Source organism: Hemiscyllium ocellatum, chromosome 44 (assembly GCF_020745735.1).
Source record: "Hemiscyllium ocellatum isolate sHemOce1 chromosome 44, sHemOce1.pat.X.cur, whole genome shotgun sequence".
Taxonomy (NCBI): domain Eukaryota; kingdom Metazoa; phylum Chordata; class Chondrichthyes; order Orectolobiformes; family Hemiscylliidae; genus Hemiscyllium; species Hemiscyllium ocellatum.
In genome coordinates this window covers 3183757-3202656 of record NC_083444.1, presented here as the reverse complement: position 1 = coordinate 3202656, position 18900 = coordinate 3183757, and the positions used below count along the sequence as shown (strand labels likewise).

Here is an 18900-nt window from a genome sequence, read left to right as displayed (position 1 = left end):
GACCCTCTGACAGTCCAGCTCTGCTCTCCCTCGGCACTGACCCTCTGACAGCACAGCTCTGCTCTCCCTAAGCACTAACCCTTTAACATGACAGCTGTGCTCTCCCTCAGCACTGACCCTCTGACAGTACAGCTCTGATCTCCCTCAACACTGACCCTCTGACAGTGCAGCCCTGCTGTCCATCAGCACGGACCCTCTGACAGTACAGCTCTGCTCTCACACAGCACTGACCCTCTGACAGTACAGCACTGCCCTCCCTCAGCCCTGACCCTCTGACATTACAGCTCTGCTCTCCCTCAGTCCTGACCCTCTGCCAATACAGCTCTGCTCTCCCTCAGCACTGACCGTCTGACAGTACAGCTCTGCTCCCCCTCACCACTGACCGTCTGACAGTACAGCTCTGCTCCCCCTCAGCAATGACCCTCTGACAGGACAGCTGTGTTCTCCCTCAGCACTGACCCTCTGACAGTACAGCTCTGCTCTGCCTCAGCACTGACCCTCTGACAGTACAGCTCTGCTTCCCCTCAGCACTGACCCTCTGACAGCACAGCTGTGCTCTCCCTCAGCACGGACCCTCTGGCAGTACAGCTCTGCTCTCCATCAGCAATGACCCTCTGACAGTACAGCACGGCCCTCCCTCAGCACTGACCCCCTGAAAGTACACCTCTGCTCTCCCTGAGTCCTGACCCTCTGACAGTACAGCTCTGCTCTCCCTGAGTCCTGACCCTCTGACAGTTCAGCTCTGTTCTCCCTCAGCACTGACCCTCTGACAGTACAGCTCTGCTCTCCCTCAGTTCTGACCCTCTGACAGTACAGCTCTGCTCTCCCTCACCACTGACCCTCTGACAGTACAGCTCTGCTCTCCCTCACCACTGACCCTCTGACAGTACAGCTCTGCTCTCCCTCACCACTGACCCTCTGACAGTACAGCTCTGCTCTCCGACAGCTCTGACCCACTGACAGTACAGCTCTGCTCTGTCACAGCTCTGACTCTCTGACAGTACAGCTCTGATCTCCCTCAGCACTGACCTTCTGACAGTACAGCTCTGCTCTCCGACAGCTCTGACCCACTGACAGTACAGCTCTGCTCTGTCACAGCTCTGACTCTCTGACAGTACAGCTCTGCTCTCCCTCACCACTGACCCTCTGACAGTACAGCTCTGCTCTCCCTCAGTCCTGACCCTCTGACAGTACAGCTCTGCTCTCCCTCAGTCCTGACCCTCTGACAGTACAGGTCTGCTCTCCCTCAGCTCTGACCCACTGACAGTACAGCTCTGCTCTCCCTCAGTTCTGACCCTCTGACAGTACAGCTCTGCTCTGTCACAGCTCTGACCCTCTGACAGTACAGCTCTGCTCTCCCTCAGTTCTGACCCTCTGACAGTACAGCTCTGCTCTCCCTCAGTTCTGACCCTCTGACAGTACAGCTCTGCTCTCCCTCAGCACTGATCCTCTGACAGTACAGCTCTGATCTCCCTCAGCACTGACCCTCTGACAGTACAGCTCTGCTCTCCCTCAGCACTGACCCTCTGACAGTACAGCTCTGCTCCCCCTCAGCACTGACCCTCTGTCAGTACCGCTCTGCTCTCCCTCTGCAGTGACCCTCTGACAGTACAGCTCTGCTCTCCCTCAGTTCTGACCCTCTGACAGTACAGCTCTGCTCTCCCTCAGCACTGATCCTCTGACAGTACAGCTCTGCTCTCCCTCAGCACTGACCCTCTGACAGTACCGCTCTGCTCCCCCTCAGCACTGACCCTCTGACAGTACCGCTCTGCTCTCCCTCTGCAGTGACCCTCTGACAGTACAGTAGTTGTTCATGACTCCCCTCAGTCTCTGCTTCTGAATTACGTATCTCTTGTTGACTCCGCCTGTCCCTGCTATGAATTCGGAAAGCTGGATTGGAGTCCCTTGTGGTGTACGATGCCTGGACAGATTTTTCTTTTCAAATTGATCTGTCACGTTGGGTGTGCTCGTCATTCAGACAGAGTCTGCTCTGAGCAAGGACAACACATTTGCCTTCCCATCAATCAGCGTGATCAGCATTAGGCCAGCTTTATATTTCATACGTCTTCCAAATATTTTTAGAATTTGCATCCCACCAGCTGCCCTTGTCTCCCGGGCATTAGCTTGGCATTAGACCACTGTCCCAGTGACAATGACAGTGTGTTTGTCAGCTCAAGTTTCTCCCTGTGCTGATTGTGAGGTTCCCTCAGGCCTGAGCTTTGGGATTAGACCATAATAGCTCAGAGCAGTCGAAAATTCAACCCTTGGACCTTATACCTTCATTTAATATGATTGTGCTTGATGTCATCTTAACCTCAACTGCTCATTCTCCATAACCGTCAACTCAATCTTAAACATCTGGAGGTCACAGTGGGTCAGGCAGTATCCATAAAGAATCACCTCGAGTTGCAGCATTAGCTTGCTGATGTTGTCTGACTCACTCTGATTTCAACAGTTTGTTGCCTACAGTCCAGATGCCAGCATTTGCAGTCATTCCCTCCTCAGTAAACGTCTGTCTCTTTAAATTTGCTCAATGTTCAGGGATCATGAATTCCACAGGTTCGGGAGCTTTTGAGAGAAGCAGTGATGAGAGCCTGAGGGATGTCCAGCATGGAAACAGACCCTTCGGCCCAACTCGTCTATGCCAACTCGTCAATAAATCTAGCTGCATTTGGCCCATCTCCCTCCAAACCCTTCCTATTCACAGATCCATCCAGATGCCTTTTAAATGTTGCAATTGTACCAGCCTCCACCACTTCCTCATTCCATACACGTACCACCCTCTGCATGAAAAAGTTTCTCATTTGGATTCCCCTTTCAATCGTTCCCCTCTCGTTTTGGACTCCTGGGGTGAAGACTTTGATTATTCACCCTATCCATGCCCCCATCGAGTCACTCAGCATGGCAACACACCCTTAGGTACAATCAGTCCATGCTGAACATAGTCCCAAGCAAAACTAGTCCCACCTGCCTGCTCCTGGCCCATATACTCTCTATAAAGACACCCCTCAGCCCAGTGATACTCCAGGGAAAATAGGCGAAAGGGAGTACTGCAGATTAGAAGTCAAGATTGCGGTGCTGGAAAAGCACAGCAGGTCGGGCAGCACCCCGAAGAGCAGGAAAATTGACTTTTTGGGGCAAAACCCCTTCCTGACGAAGGACTTTTGCCCGAAACGTCGATTTTCCTGCTCCTCGGATGCTGCCTGACCTGTTGTGCTTTCCCAGCACCACACTCATTGGAAAATAGCCTCAGCCTCTCCCTGTCGTTCCAACCCAGGCAACATCCTTGTAAAGTTTTTCGGAATTCTTTCCCCCATGTCACCGTTTGAAATCTGCTACCCTTTCTCCTATTTCTCCCCCCGGCAGAGCCACAGATGCCAGCCTCTGAGGGTTGCAAATTGGGGGAAAGGAGGTTTTTGCATCACCTTTAAATCACTTTCAAACTATCTAAAAGTTGAAGTTCTAAACTGGAGAAAGGCCAATTTTGACGGTATTAGGCAAGAACTTTCAAAAGCTGATTGGAGGCAGATGTTCGTAAGGGGACGGCTGGAAAATGGGAAGCCTTCAGAAATGAGATAACGAGAATCCAGACAAATATATTCCTGTCAGGGTGAAAGGGAAGGCTGGTAGGTATGGGGAATGCTGGATGACGAAAGAAATTGAGGGTTTGGTTAAGAAAAAGAAGGAAGCATATGTCTGGTACAGACAGGATAGAGCGAGTGAATCCTTAGAAGAGTATAAAGGCAGTAGGAGTATACTTAAGAGGGAAATCAGGAGGGCAAAACGGGGACATGAGATAGCTTTGGTAAATAGAATTAAGGAGAACCCAAAGAGTTTTTACAAATACATTAAGGACAAAAGGGTAACTAGGGAGAGAATAGGGCCCCTCAAAGATCAGCAAGGCGGCTTTTGTGTGGAGCCACAGAAAATGGGGGAGATATTAACTGAATATTTTGCATCAGTATTTACTGTGGAAAAGGATATGGAAGACATAGACTGTAGGGAAATAGATGGTGACATTTTGCAAAATGTCCAGATTACAGAGGAGGAAGTGCTGGATGTTTTGAAACGGTTAAACTTGAAAGGGTTCAGATAAATCCCCAGAACCTGATTAGGTGTACCTGAGAACTCTGTGGGAAGCTAGAGAAGTGATTGCTGGGCCTCTTGCTGAGATATTTGTATCATCGATAGTCACAGGTGAGGGGCCGGAAGACTGGAGGTTGGCAAACGTGGTGCCACTGTTTAAGAAGGGTGGTAAGGACAAGCCAGGGAACTATAGACCAGTGAGCCTGACCTCGGTGGTGGGCAAGTTGTTGGAGGGAATCCTGAGGGACAGGATGCACATGTATTTGGAAAGGCAAGGACTGATTTGGGATAGTCAACATGGCTTTGTGTGTGGGAAATCATGTCTCACAAACTTGATTGATTTTTTTGAAGAAGTAACAAAGAAGATTGATGAGGACAGAGCAGTAGATGTGATCTATATGGACTTCAGTAAGGCGTTCGACAAGGTTCCCCATGGGAGACTGATTAGCAAGGTTAGATCTCATGGAATACAGGGAGAACTAGCCATTTGGATACAGAACTGGCTCAAAGGTAGAAGACAGAGGGTGGTGGTGGAGGGTTGTTTTTCAGACTGGAGGCCTATGACCAGTGGAGTGCCACAAGGATCAGTGCTGGGCCCTCTACTTTTTGTCATTTACATAAATGATTTGGATGTGAGCATAAGAGGTACAGTTAGTAAGTTTGCAGATGACACCAAAATTGGAGGTGTAGTGGACAGCGAAGAGGGTTACCTCAGATTACAACAGGATCTGGACCAGATGGGCCAATGGGCTGAGAAGTGGCAGATGGAGTTTAATTCAGATAAATGTGAGGTGCTGCATTTTGGGAAAACAAATCTTAGCAGGACTTATACACTTAACGGTAAGGTCCTGGGAGTGTTGCTGAACAAAGAGACCTTGGAGTGCAGATTCATAACTCCTTGAAAGTGGAGTTGCAGGTAGATAGGATAGTGAAGAAGGCGTTTGGTATGCTTTCCTCTATTGGTCAGAGTATTGAGTACAGGAGTTGGGAGGTCATTTTGCAGCCGTACAGGACATTGGTCAGGCCACTGTTGGAATATTGTGTGCAATTCTGGTCTCCTTTCTATTGGAAAGATGTTGTGAAACTTGAAAGGGTTCAGAAAAGATTTACAAGGATGTTGCCAAGATTGGAAATTCTGAGCTACAGGGAGAGGCTGGGCAGGCTGGGGCTGTTTTCCCTGGAGCTTCGGAGGCTGAGGGGTGACATTACAGAGGTTTACAAAATTACGAGGGGCATGGATAGGATAAATAGACAAAGTCTTTTCCCTGGGGTCGGGGAGGCCAGAACTAGAGGGCATAGGTTTAGAGTGAGAGGGGAAAGATATAAAAGAGACCTAAGGGGCAACTTTTTCACACAGAGGGTGGTACGTGTATGGAATGAGGAAGTGGTGGAAGTGATTGTAATATTTAAGAGGCATTTGGATGGGTATATGAATAGGAAGGGTTTGGAGGGATATGGGCCGGGTGCTGGCAGGTGGGACGAGACTGGGTTGGGATATCTGGTCGGCATGGACGGGTTGGACCGAAGGGTCTGTTTTCATGCTGTCCATCTCTATGACTCTAATAAAGGGACTCCATGAGTAACTGGGCAAATCCCCTGACCCTGGTGCAGGGAGACCATTGATGAGCTGGTGCTGGGGAGCCACGTGATTACTTGGGTCAGGTGACCCCCCTGTGGGGGGAGGGGCGTGGTCTGTCAAGGTTGGACTGATGGTCTTGTGACCCATTGTGACGACTAAACCGCGGCACCGCGGGGATGAAAGTCACCCTCCGCCACCGACTGCGGCGCATGCGCAGACGTGGGCCCGCCTGACTCCCCGAGGACAGACGAATTTTGGGGTAGTCAGAGGGGGAAGGGGTGTCAGCGCGCCGGCCCGTCCCCCTCAGCCAGGTGCTGCAGGTTTTCTGAGGGGAAAAGTGTTTCCCCGCGGCGATTGAGTGGCGGCACTCTTTTGTTTTGCTCCAGGGTGAGGGAGGGCGAGAGGGAGTGAGCATGCGCAGTGATGGGGAGTTGGGGGCGGTGTCAGTCCGCGGGAGGCGGTGGCGGTTGTAGTGGGGGAGGGGCGCCGTCACTGTGACGACCGGAGACTGAAGACGGGCGAAAACACCCCGAGCCCAGGGAACTCTCCTTTCGGTAAAAATAAATAAATACCATCCCCTCCACCCCCGTCCCGAGGAAGAGGAGGACAGTGAAAGCCCGCGGGGAGCTCCTGCGAGAGAAGGCCCGAGGCGGAGCAGCGAGCGTCGAGTGAAGGCGGGAGCGGCCGAGAGGCGGTGGCGGCAGGGGCCGGGATCGGGATGAAGTTCCAGTACAAGGAGGAGCATCTGTTCGAGAAGCGGCGCTCGGAGGGCGAGAAGATCCGCAAGAAATACCCAGACCGGGTCCCGGTCAGTCCACCCGTTAACTAGTATCACTAGCTTAACCGCTTCGCTGTCAGTGGGTGACCCGTGTAACCACCTTAACCAACACAGGAGCTGTTTATCTGGGCTGGTCATCTATTCTCGTCTAAAACCAGCTTTTAATTGGTTAACTAATTATAGCTGCCTTTAACTAGCTGTTAACCGGTTAATGATCTTGCAGCCTCTGTCTGGACAGCTGTTAACCGGTTAATTATACAGCTACGTCTGACTGGCAGTTAACCGGTTAATGGTCTTACAGCCCCATCTGGGTGCCTGTTAACCGGTTAATCTTATAGCCCCTGTCTGGGCAGCTGTTAACCAGTTTAATTATTTTACAGCTACGTCTGACTGCCTGTTAACCAGTTAGTGATCTTACAGCCCCTGTCTGGACAGCTGTTAACTGGTTAATTATTATACAGCTGCACCTGACTGGCTGCTAACCGTTTAATTATTTTACAGCTACGTCTGACTGGCTGCTCACCGGTTAATTATCTTACAGCCCCATCTGGGTGCCTGTTAACTGGTTAGTGATCTTACAGCCTCTGTCTGGACAGCTGTTAACTGGTTAATTATTATACAGCTACGTCTGACTGGCTGTTAACCGGTTAGTGATCTTACAGCCCCAGTCTGGACAGCTGTTAACTGATTCTTTTACAGTTGCGTGTAGCCAGCTTTTAAGCAATATAACTGGGACACAGTTAACTGTAATTGATTATTAGTGTGATGTAACCAAGTAGCAATGAATGCAAAATCTGCTGGAACTAGTATAACCAATGTTTAGGGTGCAGTAACCAGAGACGCTCATTGCTAATGAATGATCTGCCCTCTAACCAGTGGCAAATCTGATGTACTCCCAAAGATTGTCAATGTAACAACAATAACTCCAGTATATGCTGGTTAGTGTCTGGGTTACTGGAGAGTTGCTCTGTGTGAAGCCAAAACAAATTAACCAATGTAATTGTTACAATAATAACTGTGACATTGACCTGCTAGGTCAGTTACAGAGCTGTGATTACTTAAAATATTTTAATTTTTAAAATAGGACAGTGCTCTCACCCTCTAATTCTTAGCAGGAGCTGACAGTCGGCGCTTGAGATTGTCATGCTGCTGATTGGCCTGTGTCTCTGATGAAGCATTGAACAGAAGCGTTAACCACCCCTTGGGAGGTATAAAATGATCATGTGTCCCCTATTTGAAGAGGAGAGATGTCCTTGGTCCCTCAGTCAATCTGTATCGTGTTGTTTGAGATCTTGCTGTGTGCTAATTAGCTGCAACATGGCCCCATGCTTCAAACATAATTCCTTGGAGATGAAGTGCTTTGGGGTATCTGGGGATGATGAAAGACTGCAAGAATTCAGGTTCGTTCTGATATCCCCTGCCTCCACCCTGTTCTGAGAGTGCTTCAAAATTGAGGTGGTTAGCACTGGCTGTTTTGCCATCGCTAGCTCTCTGAGGTCAGGAGCACCGTATTGCAGCACAGACCTGTTTGTAAGGAGCAAGTTGTCTTTTTGCCATACCATCAGTGTATACAGTGAGCGATCCATACAGACTGCAGCAGACAGCCTCTCTCTTGGGGGTGTAATAGTGACAGATTGCAGCTTACTAGTGTTTGAAAAAATCTGTCATTCAGCAGCGTCAGTCCCTCTAAACTGGATATTGAATTCCAAGTGTTGCCTATCAATCCTTATTTCATCACTTGGTTTGCCAAGCTTGTTTAATGCATCGATTGCACAGTGTAAATCTAACAGGGGCTATGTTGTGCGATTCTCGCATGGGGCATTGCCCTGGGAACTGTCCTCTGATGTAGTCCTGATCTCCCCAGATGTTGCCATCTTCCTGTGCCGAGTGCAGTCAGACTGTCAGGGATACCCATGACATGAAAACAAGTGCACAGAATGGCTAAGAGTATGTGCACTCATACTCAGTGTTTTGTATGAGATTGGGTGTGATTATGGAGAATTCCAACCCTGGGTGGTCTGTCCAGGTGCATCTCATAGAGCCACTCACCTATAGATGGTCATTTCAGCACACAGGCTATTCTCCCCCTATTTTAACAAATCTACTTGTTACCGTGAATTCTTGATGGTATGTTCAGTGGCTCATACTGTGAGACAGCATTGTTTTTGCCATGTCGCTGTGGTTACACATCAGACCTGGCTCTTGTTCTCACCTTTATCGCTCTACCCCACCCACCCTTTTCTTCCTTAAAAAGGATTTTACATTTTTGGAACCTTAACTTTGAAGGTGAAGAAATAACGATAGATGGAGCAGTCAAAACTGTGCTACTAAATCTTGCAATTTCAGGGCTGTCCCAGGCTGCTTGATGTTTCGGTGGGGGAGAGATATTAAGTGGAATGATGAGTGTTGTGATTCAGTGGAAGCTCATGCTGCTGACTCTGAGTCAGCTTGGCTCTCGGGCCTGATGCTGCAGTGCTGCATGTCAGAGGTGTTGAGCTGAGTACCTGTTTACCCTCTCTTGGTTGACAGCAACACGATAGTCAACATTCCCTGAAGAGCAGGTGAGTTTTCCCAGGATACTGGTCAGTATCAATCATACAGAATTAGCTGGCTGTTAAATCAGCTGTTTGTGGGATCTTGCTGTGTGCAGTTTGCAACGCTGCATAACAGTGATGTGCCCCTTTAGACATTTGGTTGCAGTTTACAGTTTGCTTTTTTTTAAATTAAAGATGGATGTTCATTGCCAAACTTGATCATGGGCAAAATGTTTAACAGGTTAGTTCCTGTGCAAATGGCTCCATCTCCCAACTTCAAGTGAATACATTCACCTGGTTATAAATCAAGGCATTGTAGTTAATGCCTCGTTTCAACCTGATTCCGTGGCTGTACATTGGTGTGAACAGTTCCTGGACAAATGAGTCTTGATCTGCCCATCTTGTCCCTTGTTCTAATTCTGCTGTTGGTCTTCACTGCTGAGTGAAATATTTATTTGAAGCAGCTACAGGTAAAAAATCAGGCTGGGGGAATATAACCAAATGCAGAAGTAATACTTTGTGAAGATTGCACTTTTGTATGCGGGGAATTAGCTGGTTGGTTAAAATGTTTGTTCTAAAGTTTGGTAGGTCTCTTGGGGTCTGACTTTACCTTGGGGAGGTTGACCTGCAGGGCCTTTCCTTTATCACTTTCCTGTTGTTTTTGCTTTTTAGCTTCTGTATTTCCTGTAATTGAGAAGCCAGGCAGTGGTTTTGCTTTCTTTGCATGGAGGCTTTTCCAGGAATGCTGGGATGTCACTGTACTTTCTCCTTAACCTTTTGCTCAACAGCTGTGCCACGTGCAGTTGATAATGTAACGAGAGAGGAGGTCCAAGTGCTTATCCCTCGCTTCTGCAGTAATGCTGAGAGTACCAAGTCATTGTTGCAGAACGTGGTCACTGCTGATGTGGGAACCGGGCGCAGGTTGCCCTGTGCCTTCCAGGGGTGACCGTGACCAGATTGCTTGTCCTGAATTTCTTGACTGCCCAAATCAGAAGCTTGCTCCCAGGAAAGCTGTTGCTGAGGGAACCAGGCATTCCTAAACAGTACTACCTGTGGGTGCCAAAAATATCAGTCCTTCCAGTGGACAAGGCAAAGGGCAGGGTGACACTGGAATTCAAAACACAAAGTGGTGGTATTTCCTTGGCTTGTAACTGAGGCCTATGTGCGAACTATCACATCAGAAAATTCCAGTAACAGTCTGTACCTGCCAGTACTGCATCCTGTTGTGGTGTAACTCTGAGGATGCTGCCTTTCAGGCTTCAGCCAGCAGAGACACTCCAACAATGTACCTGGCTGGCTGTCAGGGTTCATGTTATCTTGGTATGTAAGGAAATGTAGCCTGATGAGCACCCCTTTTACTGGGGCAGTGGGTACCATGCATTACTTTATTGCTTTTGGGGTTCACCCTCCCTCTTGGCACTTTTCTAGATCTGTGATAAGACTATTCATATTCGTATTACAGTCTTCGGTTGAGCGAGAAATAGAGCCTAATGGTTGAGGTTTTGTCTAACGTGTATTTGGCCTGTGTAGGTGATCGTGGAGAAGGCACCAAAGGCCAGGATAGGGGACCTTGACAAGAAGAAGTACCTTGTGCCATCTGACCTGACAGGTAAGCCACCACTGTAGCTGGCTCTCCACAGGAAAGGCGTCTGGCCAGTGAATAGCAGCAGCTGCAGGGACCGCCGCTGCTGCTGCTGTGTCTTAGACCTGGTACAAGTCAGTGAGTCTGCACTCAGCTTTGTCTCCTTGACCACAAGGTCATCAAAATACGGAGCACAGAATATCCATCCCATCCTTAGCCCTATTTAACCAATTCACTATTTCCGCAGCTATGTTTAAACCCCTGCCACTTATCTGCAGGCCAACGTTGAGGATCTTTTCCTTAATTTTGAGCAACTTGAGTTTATTTTAGATTCAAGAAATATACATGGAATGTGAAAATCGTCAGCCAGGATAGCGCACTCAAGTGAGTGGCTTGCTTAGCAGGATGCTGAATATCTTTATTCAAGAGACACTTTTTAATTTTGGGTGTCTTTGTTTATTCTCACTAACTTTATTGGGTAATGCAGTCAAGTAGTAATGTTAGCTTCTGTGTTTGTGTTGATGTACGGTTTATTGGGACTTCCGATCACAGGAACAATTTCCTCAAGTTTCAACACTGTTTAACCTTAAAACCACGACCAATTAATTAAGCATTAATTTCCTAGACCAGAGTTTTAAATTGGTTCAGCTTTGCAGGTATACATCAGTGGCTTAGTTTTCAAAATAAGAGTTCCTTCTGCGTACACACAGCCAGCTTCTACAGACTGGCAATGTTTTCGTCGCACATTCACAAAGCTGAAATAATTTAATTCCACAGTTACTGTCTTTGCATCTCGGGTTTAAATCTAAAACAATTGATACAGTAATCGTAAAGAATCTATACGGCAATCGCTCCTTGTCCACCAGCTCCTGGCAACATGCAGCCTTAAGCTTTTGATATCTTATTTGCAAGTAATTAGTTCCCTCCAATTCCAGCTTTCCTAACTTTCTCAAAATGCAGAACTGCGGATAATGGAAATCTGAAACAAACACAAATTGCTGGAGAAACTCTGCAAGTCTGTGGAGAGAAAGCAGATTCAGTGTTTTGGGTCAGGTACCCCTGGTTAGCTAGAAGCAAACGACTGCAGCTGCTGGAATCTGTCCTGAAAACAACAAATGCTGGAGATTACAGCAGGTCAGACAGCATCCATAGAGAAAGTAAGGTAATGTTTCTCCTCCTAGATGACCCTTGATGACCTCAGCTGAAGAGGAACTGACTCAAACCATTAACTTGCGTGCTCTCTCTCTCTCCATGGGTGCTGTGTGACTAGCTGTGATCTCCAGCATTTGTTTTCAGGTCTAAGTTAGCTGTTTCTTTGGTTTTAAACTGTTCTCTCTCTCTCTCCTTTGCAGTTCTTCTTCCCTCTCTTGGCAGCCTCCCTCTCTAAGGCATAGCCTTCCCATCAAGTTGTCAAATCCCTTAGTTCTTTCCCTATCAGCGTCTCTAATCCTTTCCTTTCCGTTCAGCTTACATGAATGACTCTTCACTGATTGCTCTCCCTCCTAAGTTTTAGATTTTGGGGGTGGATTTATCAGCTGCCTCGGTTTATTTTGAGCGTTGCTTGTTGGGCTATTTCAGGTCAGGATGACTGACTTCCTTCCCATTAGGGCATTGGGGATGAGGTTTTCTGCAGAGTGTTTCCTGGTCTCCATTTACTAAGACTAGTTTTCAATTCCAGATTTTCTTCTCATAAATTCAGATTAATGAATTCAGTTAAAGTTACATCAGCTTCCGGGTGAAATTTGAACCTGTGTCCCTGTTAGCCTGAAGGCCGTCTGGGTTTACTAGCCCAGTGACATTGTCCTTACAACCTTTTTCTCCTGAAAGGCAAGCCAGGGGAATATTGAAGTCTCCATATGGAAAATGGCAGCCAGCGATTCTCTCCTTTTGTAGACGTTTCTACACCCTGCATGAGTTCAGGAACTGCAGGGAGGTATCTTTTAAATGTCCAGCTGAATTGGTGTGAATGTTGCCATTTTGTTGGCTAAAGAGGGTTTAATCACCTTTCTCTGTTAAGAGGTTTCCTGAACTTGTCCTTGAGCTGTTTTAGTCTTAGTTTTTCTTTAAGAATTCCCTGCAGTGTGAAACAGTCCATCAAGTCCACACTGACGCTCCAAAGAGCATTCCATCCAGATACATCCCTATCCCTGTAACCCTGCATTTCCCATGGCTAACCCACCTAGCCTGCACATCCCTGGATACAAAGGCCAATTTAGCATGACCAAACCACACTAATTCTGGACTGTGGGAGGAAACCCACGCAGAGGCAGGGAGAATGTGCAAACTCCACTCAGATAGTGGCCTGAGGCAGGAATTGAACCTGGGTCCTTGGTGCTGAGAGGCAGCAATGCTAACCATTGAGCCACCATGCTGCCTTGAATAATTTACCTTCTAAAGCACTTGTTTTTGGGTGAAGCCTGTGTTGTAGGAATACCTGCATCACTCCACCCATTACTGCTCTGTATACCTCTGTGTGGGTGTGCCAGTGCAATAGTCCCTCTTCGTTCTAAATGGTGCACTCTCAGACAGATTTGATAGCGTGTAGCATGTGTTGGTGAAAAAGCCCATTCTTTATTTTTTCTGAGCTCTGCAGTGTTTGCTGCCTGCTGATTTATGTTTCAGGTTTTTTTCTGGCACTATCCTTGTCGATTTGCTGGACTCATTCCAGGATCTCTGCCTTGCCCATGAGTCATCATGTTTCTCTGTCTGGCAATACGTGTCAAATAATTCAATCACGTGTGGCTGCAGACACAGAAAGGTCAGCTAGACGCGAAAAGGAGATGCTGTTAAAGCTGGAATGGCAAACTGAAAAACGCAACAGCCTGTTTGGCAGTTCCTAATAAACATCCAGGCAGTTAACCCTTTCCCCTCGCTCTGCAGCTGCGTTGGTTTCTGCATATTGCATGTTTTTGGATGTGCAGTTGGGAGGGAGTTACTAAACAGATGCTTCCTCTGAAGAAGCGAGGACAGTGAGGGGGACGGGACATTTTTTCTTGAATGTATATTCTTGACCTCCATCTCCAGATTTTGCCCTCACCCCCTGGTTAAAATCTGCAATCACTGCTTTGGGATGCTGTTGGTACAATTCTATAAGCATGCTCTTCACCTTGCACCCTAGGTAGATGTTGGGAATCTGCAAAGGTGGGCAGTCCTGTAAATAGGAAGGGGCAAAATGTGTCAATGTCACCTTCAATCATAAAAGTTGGGAAATTCAATAACACAAAATTAAAGGCTTATCTTAACACAAAGCATTTGGGATAAGTTACATAAACTGAAAGCACAGGTTGAGGTAAATTAATATGATCTCAGCCATCATGGAAACACGCTCACAAGGATATTTTGGGATATTTGATATTTTGGGATATTTGACCTTTTGGAGGGATGGCGGAGTTAGTGGAGTAGAGCTATTATTAAGAACTGAGAACGTTTGAGAAATGATCTAGGCTCTGTAGAGACCATTTGGGTGGAAGTAGACAAACCGTAACAGAAAGACGACATTGGTGGTGTCCAGACCCCTAAATGAAAACCACTCCTGTGGGAAAAGCTATAAATCGTCAAATAGGAGCATCCAAAAAGAACACAGCAATAATTACAGGTGACTTTAATCTTGTTGGTTGTGTTAATGAAATTGAAAAATGTGATCATGACAGCTAATAGTACATTAGAGTTTTCTAGAGCAATGTGTCATGGGACCAACCAGGGAGCAGGCTACCATTCAATCCGATAATGTGCTCGGAGTAAAAGATCCCCTTGGAAGTAGTGACCATATCCTGATTGAGTTTAATATTCTGTTTGAGTGAGAGAAAGTTGGGGAGGAAACCACTGTGCTTAGCTTAAAGGGAATTATAATGGAATGAGAAATGGAGTAGGCTTAAGTGAACTGGGCAGCTAGACTAATGGGAATGACAGTAAGCAAGCAATGGTGGACATTTTAGAAAGTAATAGGAGTAGAATTGTACACCAGTGCAATCTATAACCTCATGGCTGGCATATCCCACACTCAGCCATTCCCATCAAGCCAGGAGATCAGCCCTGGTTCAATGGAGAGCATTGCTGGGAGCAGCAGCAGGCATACCTGAGAATGAGGTGGTAACCTGGTGAAGGACTATTTGCACACCAAACCAGCTAAGTGATTTCCCCCAGCCAATAAGTCGGATCTAAGCCCTGCAGTCTGCCACATCCAGTGGTGAATGATGGTGGACAATTAAACAAGTCACTGGAGGAGGAGGCTCAACAAATATCCCCATCCTCAATGATGGAAGAGCCCAGCACATCAGTGCAAAAGGTAAGGCTGAAGCTTTCGCAGCAATCCTCAGCCAGAAGTGCCGAGTGGATCCACCCTGGCCTCTGGTGGTCCCCAGCATTGCAGAAACCAGAATTCAGCGATTTTGATTCACTCCATGTGATATCAAGAAACTGTTAGAGGCATTGGATACTGCGACGGCTATGGCCCAGACAACATCGCAACATTAAAACATGTTTATCCTCATGGGAGAGTCTTGGACTAAAGGACATAATTTTAAAATAAAGGGGTGCCAATTAAAGACTGTGATGAGGAGGAACTTGGTCTTTCAGAAGATTGAGAGGCTTTAGAACTTCTTGCTATGAAGAGCTGTGGGCTAAGATAGGTTGGACCATAAGACATAGGAGCAGAAATAAGGCCATTCAGCCTGTCGAGCCTGCTCAGCCATTCAATCATAGCTGATAAGTTTCCCAACCCCACCTCCCACACTTTCCCTGTAACCCTTGATCCCTTTGATATTGAAGAACCTGTCTATCTCCGTCTGAAATCGACTCAATGACCTGGCCTCCACGGCCTTCTGTGGCAATGAATTCCAGAGATTCACCACTCTCTGGCTGAAGACATTTCTCCTTATTTTCATTCTAAAAGGTGTTCCCTTTACTCTTAAGGCTCTGCCCTCAAGTTCTAGTCTTTTCTACCAGTGGCAACATCTTCCCAGCGTGTTTTCAGTCCAGGCCATTCAATATTCTGTATGTTTTCAATTAGATAACCGTCCCCCATCCTTCTAAACTCCATCGAGTATAGACCAAGAGTTCTCAGATGTTAATCTGTTCATTCCTGGGACCATTCTTGGGACCCTCCTCTGAACACGCTCCAGGGCCAGTATGTCCTTCCTGAGACATGGGGCCCAAAAACTGCACACAATACACTTCCCAAATCCCCTCAAATGCCATCTTTGCATTTCCTTTGGTAACTACCAACTCAACTTGCAAGTTTACCATGAGGGAATTCTGGACTAGACTTTTCAATCTCTTTGCACTTCAGACTTCTGAATTTTCTCCCTATTTAGAATATAGTTCATGTCTCTACTTCCTACCAAAGTGCATGACCTCACACTTTCCCACGTTGTACTACATCTGCCACTTCTTTACCCACTCTCCTAACCTGTCCAAATCCTCCTGCAGCCCCCCCCCCCCCCGCCGCCTCATTGTTACCTGTCCCTCTACCTATCTTTGTATCATCTGCAAATTTAGCCAGAATGCCCTCCGTTCCATCATCTAGATTGTTATAAAGGGAGAAGCTGTGGTCCCAGTACTGAGCCTTGTGGAACGCCACTTCTCACCGGCTGCCGCCCTCTAGATCGCTCGGGAAATTAGAGTCCAGGAAATGGGCAGGAATGTGGAGGTGAGGATTGTTAGATCAGCCATGGTCTTGCTGAATGGCAGAGCAGGCTTGAGAAACTGAACTGCCTGCTCCCCTTCCTGTTCGTTATGGTGTTGTCACTGCTGAGAATACTCCTGATATTCATAACTCGAGCAGTGTGGCTGAAGACTGTAGCTGAAGTTGGCATCTTTTCAGGGACTGGTTTAATTGTAATGCAGTGTTTTTGTCTGGGTTTTACTTAATACTGTGTTTCCGTTTTTTGTGCAGTTGGACAGTTCTACTTTCTGATTCGAAAACGCATTCATCTGAGAGCTGAGGATGCCCTCTTCTTCTTTGTAAACAACGTCATTCCACCCACCAGTGCAACCATGGGGCAGCTGTACCAGGTCAGTGATGGGAGCTGTACCAGGGTAGGAATGGGAGCTGGCGTCTGTGGGGGAGCTTTGCTGGGTCAGTGATGGGAGCCGTGCTGGGTCAGTGATGGGAGCGGATGATTGTGGGGGGCATTGTGATGGGAGCTGGAGTCTATGCCAGTTGAACACTTCACGTTTAATCTCATCTCAGTTAACAGCCTGACCTGGTTCCACCTGAAAACTGTGCCCCAATTAGGACCAGGATTGTGCTCTTTGACCCCTCAAGCTTGCAACAGCGTTCAATGTGATTCCATTCTCCCTCTCTCGGCAGTACCTTATTGAGTGCCTCAAATTGAGAATCTTTCTACTTTGGCCATAAAATTAATCCCGCAGTTTCTTATCTTTCTACTTTGGTAATGTCTCTTTATCTTTAAGTGGGGAACCCTAAATTACTGCCATGTGAATGTGTCTCTCTTCCCCTTGGCCCACATCAAAGAAGTGGAAAACATTCTCCTATCCATCCTGTCAAGTTTCCTCCTGAGTCACTCTGTCTCTAGCAGATTGCCTCTCATTTCTCCAAACTTCAGTGCCCAGCCTGTCCAATCTTTCCTCATAAACACCGTTGACTTCCCAGGAATCGGTTTTGAACCTTTTCTGAGCTGTTCCTAATGCAGTTATGTCCGTCCTTAAATAGTGACCAGAACCATACACGTCATTCTGGATGTGGTCTTGCCAGTGCTGTATACAACTGCAGCAAAACTGCTTTGGCCTGAGTCACTCCCTTAATCAAAGGAGGGACATGGATGTTGGCATTTTTTTATCTTAAATATAAAAGTAGATCTTAGAACCAAATCTATTTGTCAAACCTCAGTCTTATTTGCAGCCAATTCCCACAGAATGTTTTGCCAAAACTAGCTTGAACTGAGCTTTAAAATTGAGGGTGGTTGTTTTTATAGTGTACAGGATTGTTGTCAGATGTGATAGTCAGACTGCACCTAATATGAAATGCCGGCATATTTCTCGTGGCTCAGTCAGAAGGTCATGGGTTTAATTGGTACTTCACAGTAGCATTGAGGGAGTGCTGCAGTCAGAGGGGTGAGCTCTGGGCTTGGATGTTAAACCTAAGCATTTCCCCACCCCCCTCCCCCCTCCCAGTGCTGCTTGAGCGAGAGCATGGTGTTTCTCTCGAGTGCCCGGGCCAGTATTTATCCTTCCACTTGTCTAAATAAAAAGCTGCTTGTCAACTTGGTATTGCTGTGTGCAAATTGACCCACCGTGACAATGGTGATTCCACTTCCAGTCTTGGAGCTCTGGGGCCTTCATCTTCTGAAAGGGGATAGAAGGTCTTTGCCTGGGTGGTTTGCAAGTCTGTCAGACCTGGGTGATTTTAGAACTTACCAACCCATGTGAAGCCTTAGCATGGGTATAAAGAAAGATGGGTGTGGGCGGTGTTGGGGTTCTGTCTGTTGCCAGTCTGTTCAGCACCTCCCCATTTCTGTCTCAGGAACATCACGAAGAGGATTTCTTTTTGTACATCGCCTACAGTGACGAGAGCGTTTACGGAATCTAACATCTGCTTCGCTGCTGGTGGCTTCAGAGGCTTCGCTGTTCTCTGGCTCTGCAGTTCCTGGTGTGTTCTATAAATGCTAATCATTTTTGTGTTTTCTGTCATAACCTGCGATAAATGGAGATGGGATAGGGGAGGGGTGGGTGTGGGGAGGGGGGGTGAGGGGGGAAGCAGGAGATGAAGTCCTTTTAAAGGAGCTGTTCTGATGTGTCTGCTGATTTGAGCTCTTCCTGTTATGGTTCCTGCTCTCCTGCTTCTAGTTCTTTTGATTCCCTTTAATTTTGCTGGGTTGAGGGCGGGGGGGGGGGGGTTAATTTTTGCCCTGTTTTTTTTTGTTCACCCTTAATGTCAACTCAGAAGCTGATTGGATGAGTCTTTCGCCAACTGTGCTGTCTTGCTGCCGAAGGGGACACCTCATGTACCGTGGAAGCTAATAATAAAACGCCAGTACACATGCCTCTGTCTGTTATTTTCCTTCTGAATTTTTTTGTATATTTTATTCCTTCTCCTGTGGGATGTGGTTTGTTGCTCCTCAGTTGACCCCTTGAGCTGAGTTGTGGGTTTGGAGTCCCATATAGGATGCACCAGCTAAGAATGGTGCATTTTTTAAAGAAACATTAGTGTGATCTGGATGTTTTACTTTTGGTCTCCATTCTAAAATTGAATTTAAATCACAGTAGTGACTGGTTGGTTTTGAGCCCAGATCCTCAGTATTAGCCTAAGCCTTGGATACTAAGTGATCAAAGTTTGTGAGAAGATTTGTAGCTCGGGTGCTCGTTGTTGTGGTTCTGTTTG

At 47.1% G+C, this 18900-nt stretch overlaps 1 protein-coding gene across 1 annotated transcript; it reads left to right on the top strand.

The window, feature by feature from the left end:
- Positions 1 to 6113: 6113 nt before the first annotated feature.
- On the top strand, positions 6114 to 18561 carry LOC132835142 (gamma-aminobutyric acid receptor-associated protein). Its single transcript, XM_060854469.1, has 4 exons — positions 6114 to 6473; positions 10508 to 10586; positions 16453 to 16571; positions 18043 to 18561. The coding sequence occupies exons 1-4, from the start codon at positions 6384 to 6386 to the stop codon at positions 18106 to 18108; spliced, it is 354 nt and encodes a 117-aa protein (XP_060710452.1). The 5' UTR covers positions 6114 to 6383; the 3' UTR covers positions 18109 to 18561.
- The last annotated feature ends 339 nt before the right edge of the window (positions 18562 to 18900 follow it).

Excerpts from the sequence above, each read along its gene's own strand:
- LOC132835142 (XM_060854469.1), top strand. The coding sequence starts at position 6,384 with ATGAAGTTCCAGTACAAGGAGGAGCATCTGTTCGAGAAGCGGCGCTCG. Across the intron at positions 6,474-10,507 it reads AATACCCAGACCGGGTCCCG|GTGATCGTGGAGAAGGCACC; the intron begins GTCAGTCCACCC and ends TGGCCTGTGTAG. Across the intron at positions 16,572-18,042 it reads CCATGGGGCAGCTGTACCAG|GAACATCACGAAGAGGATTT; the intron begins GTCAGTGATGGG and ends TTTCTGTCTCAG.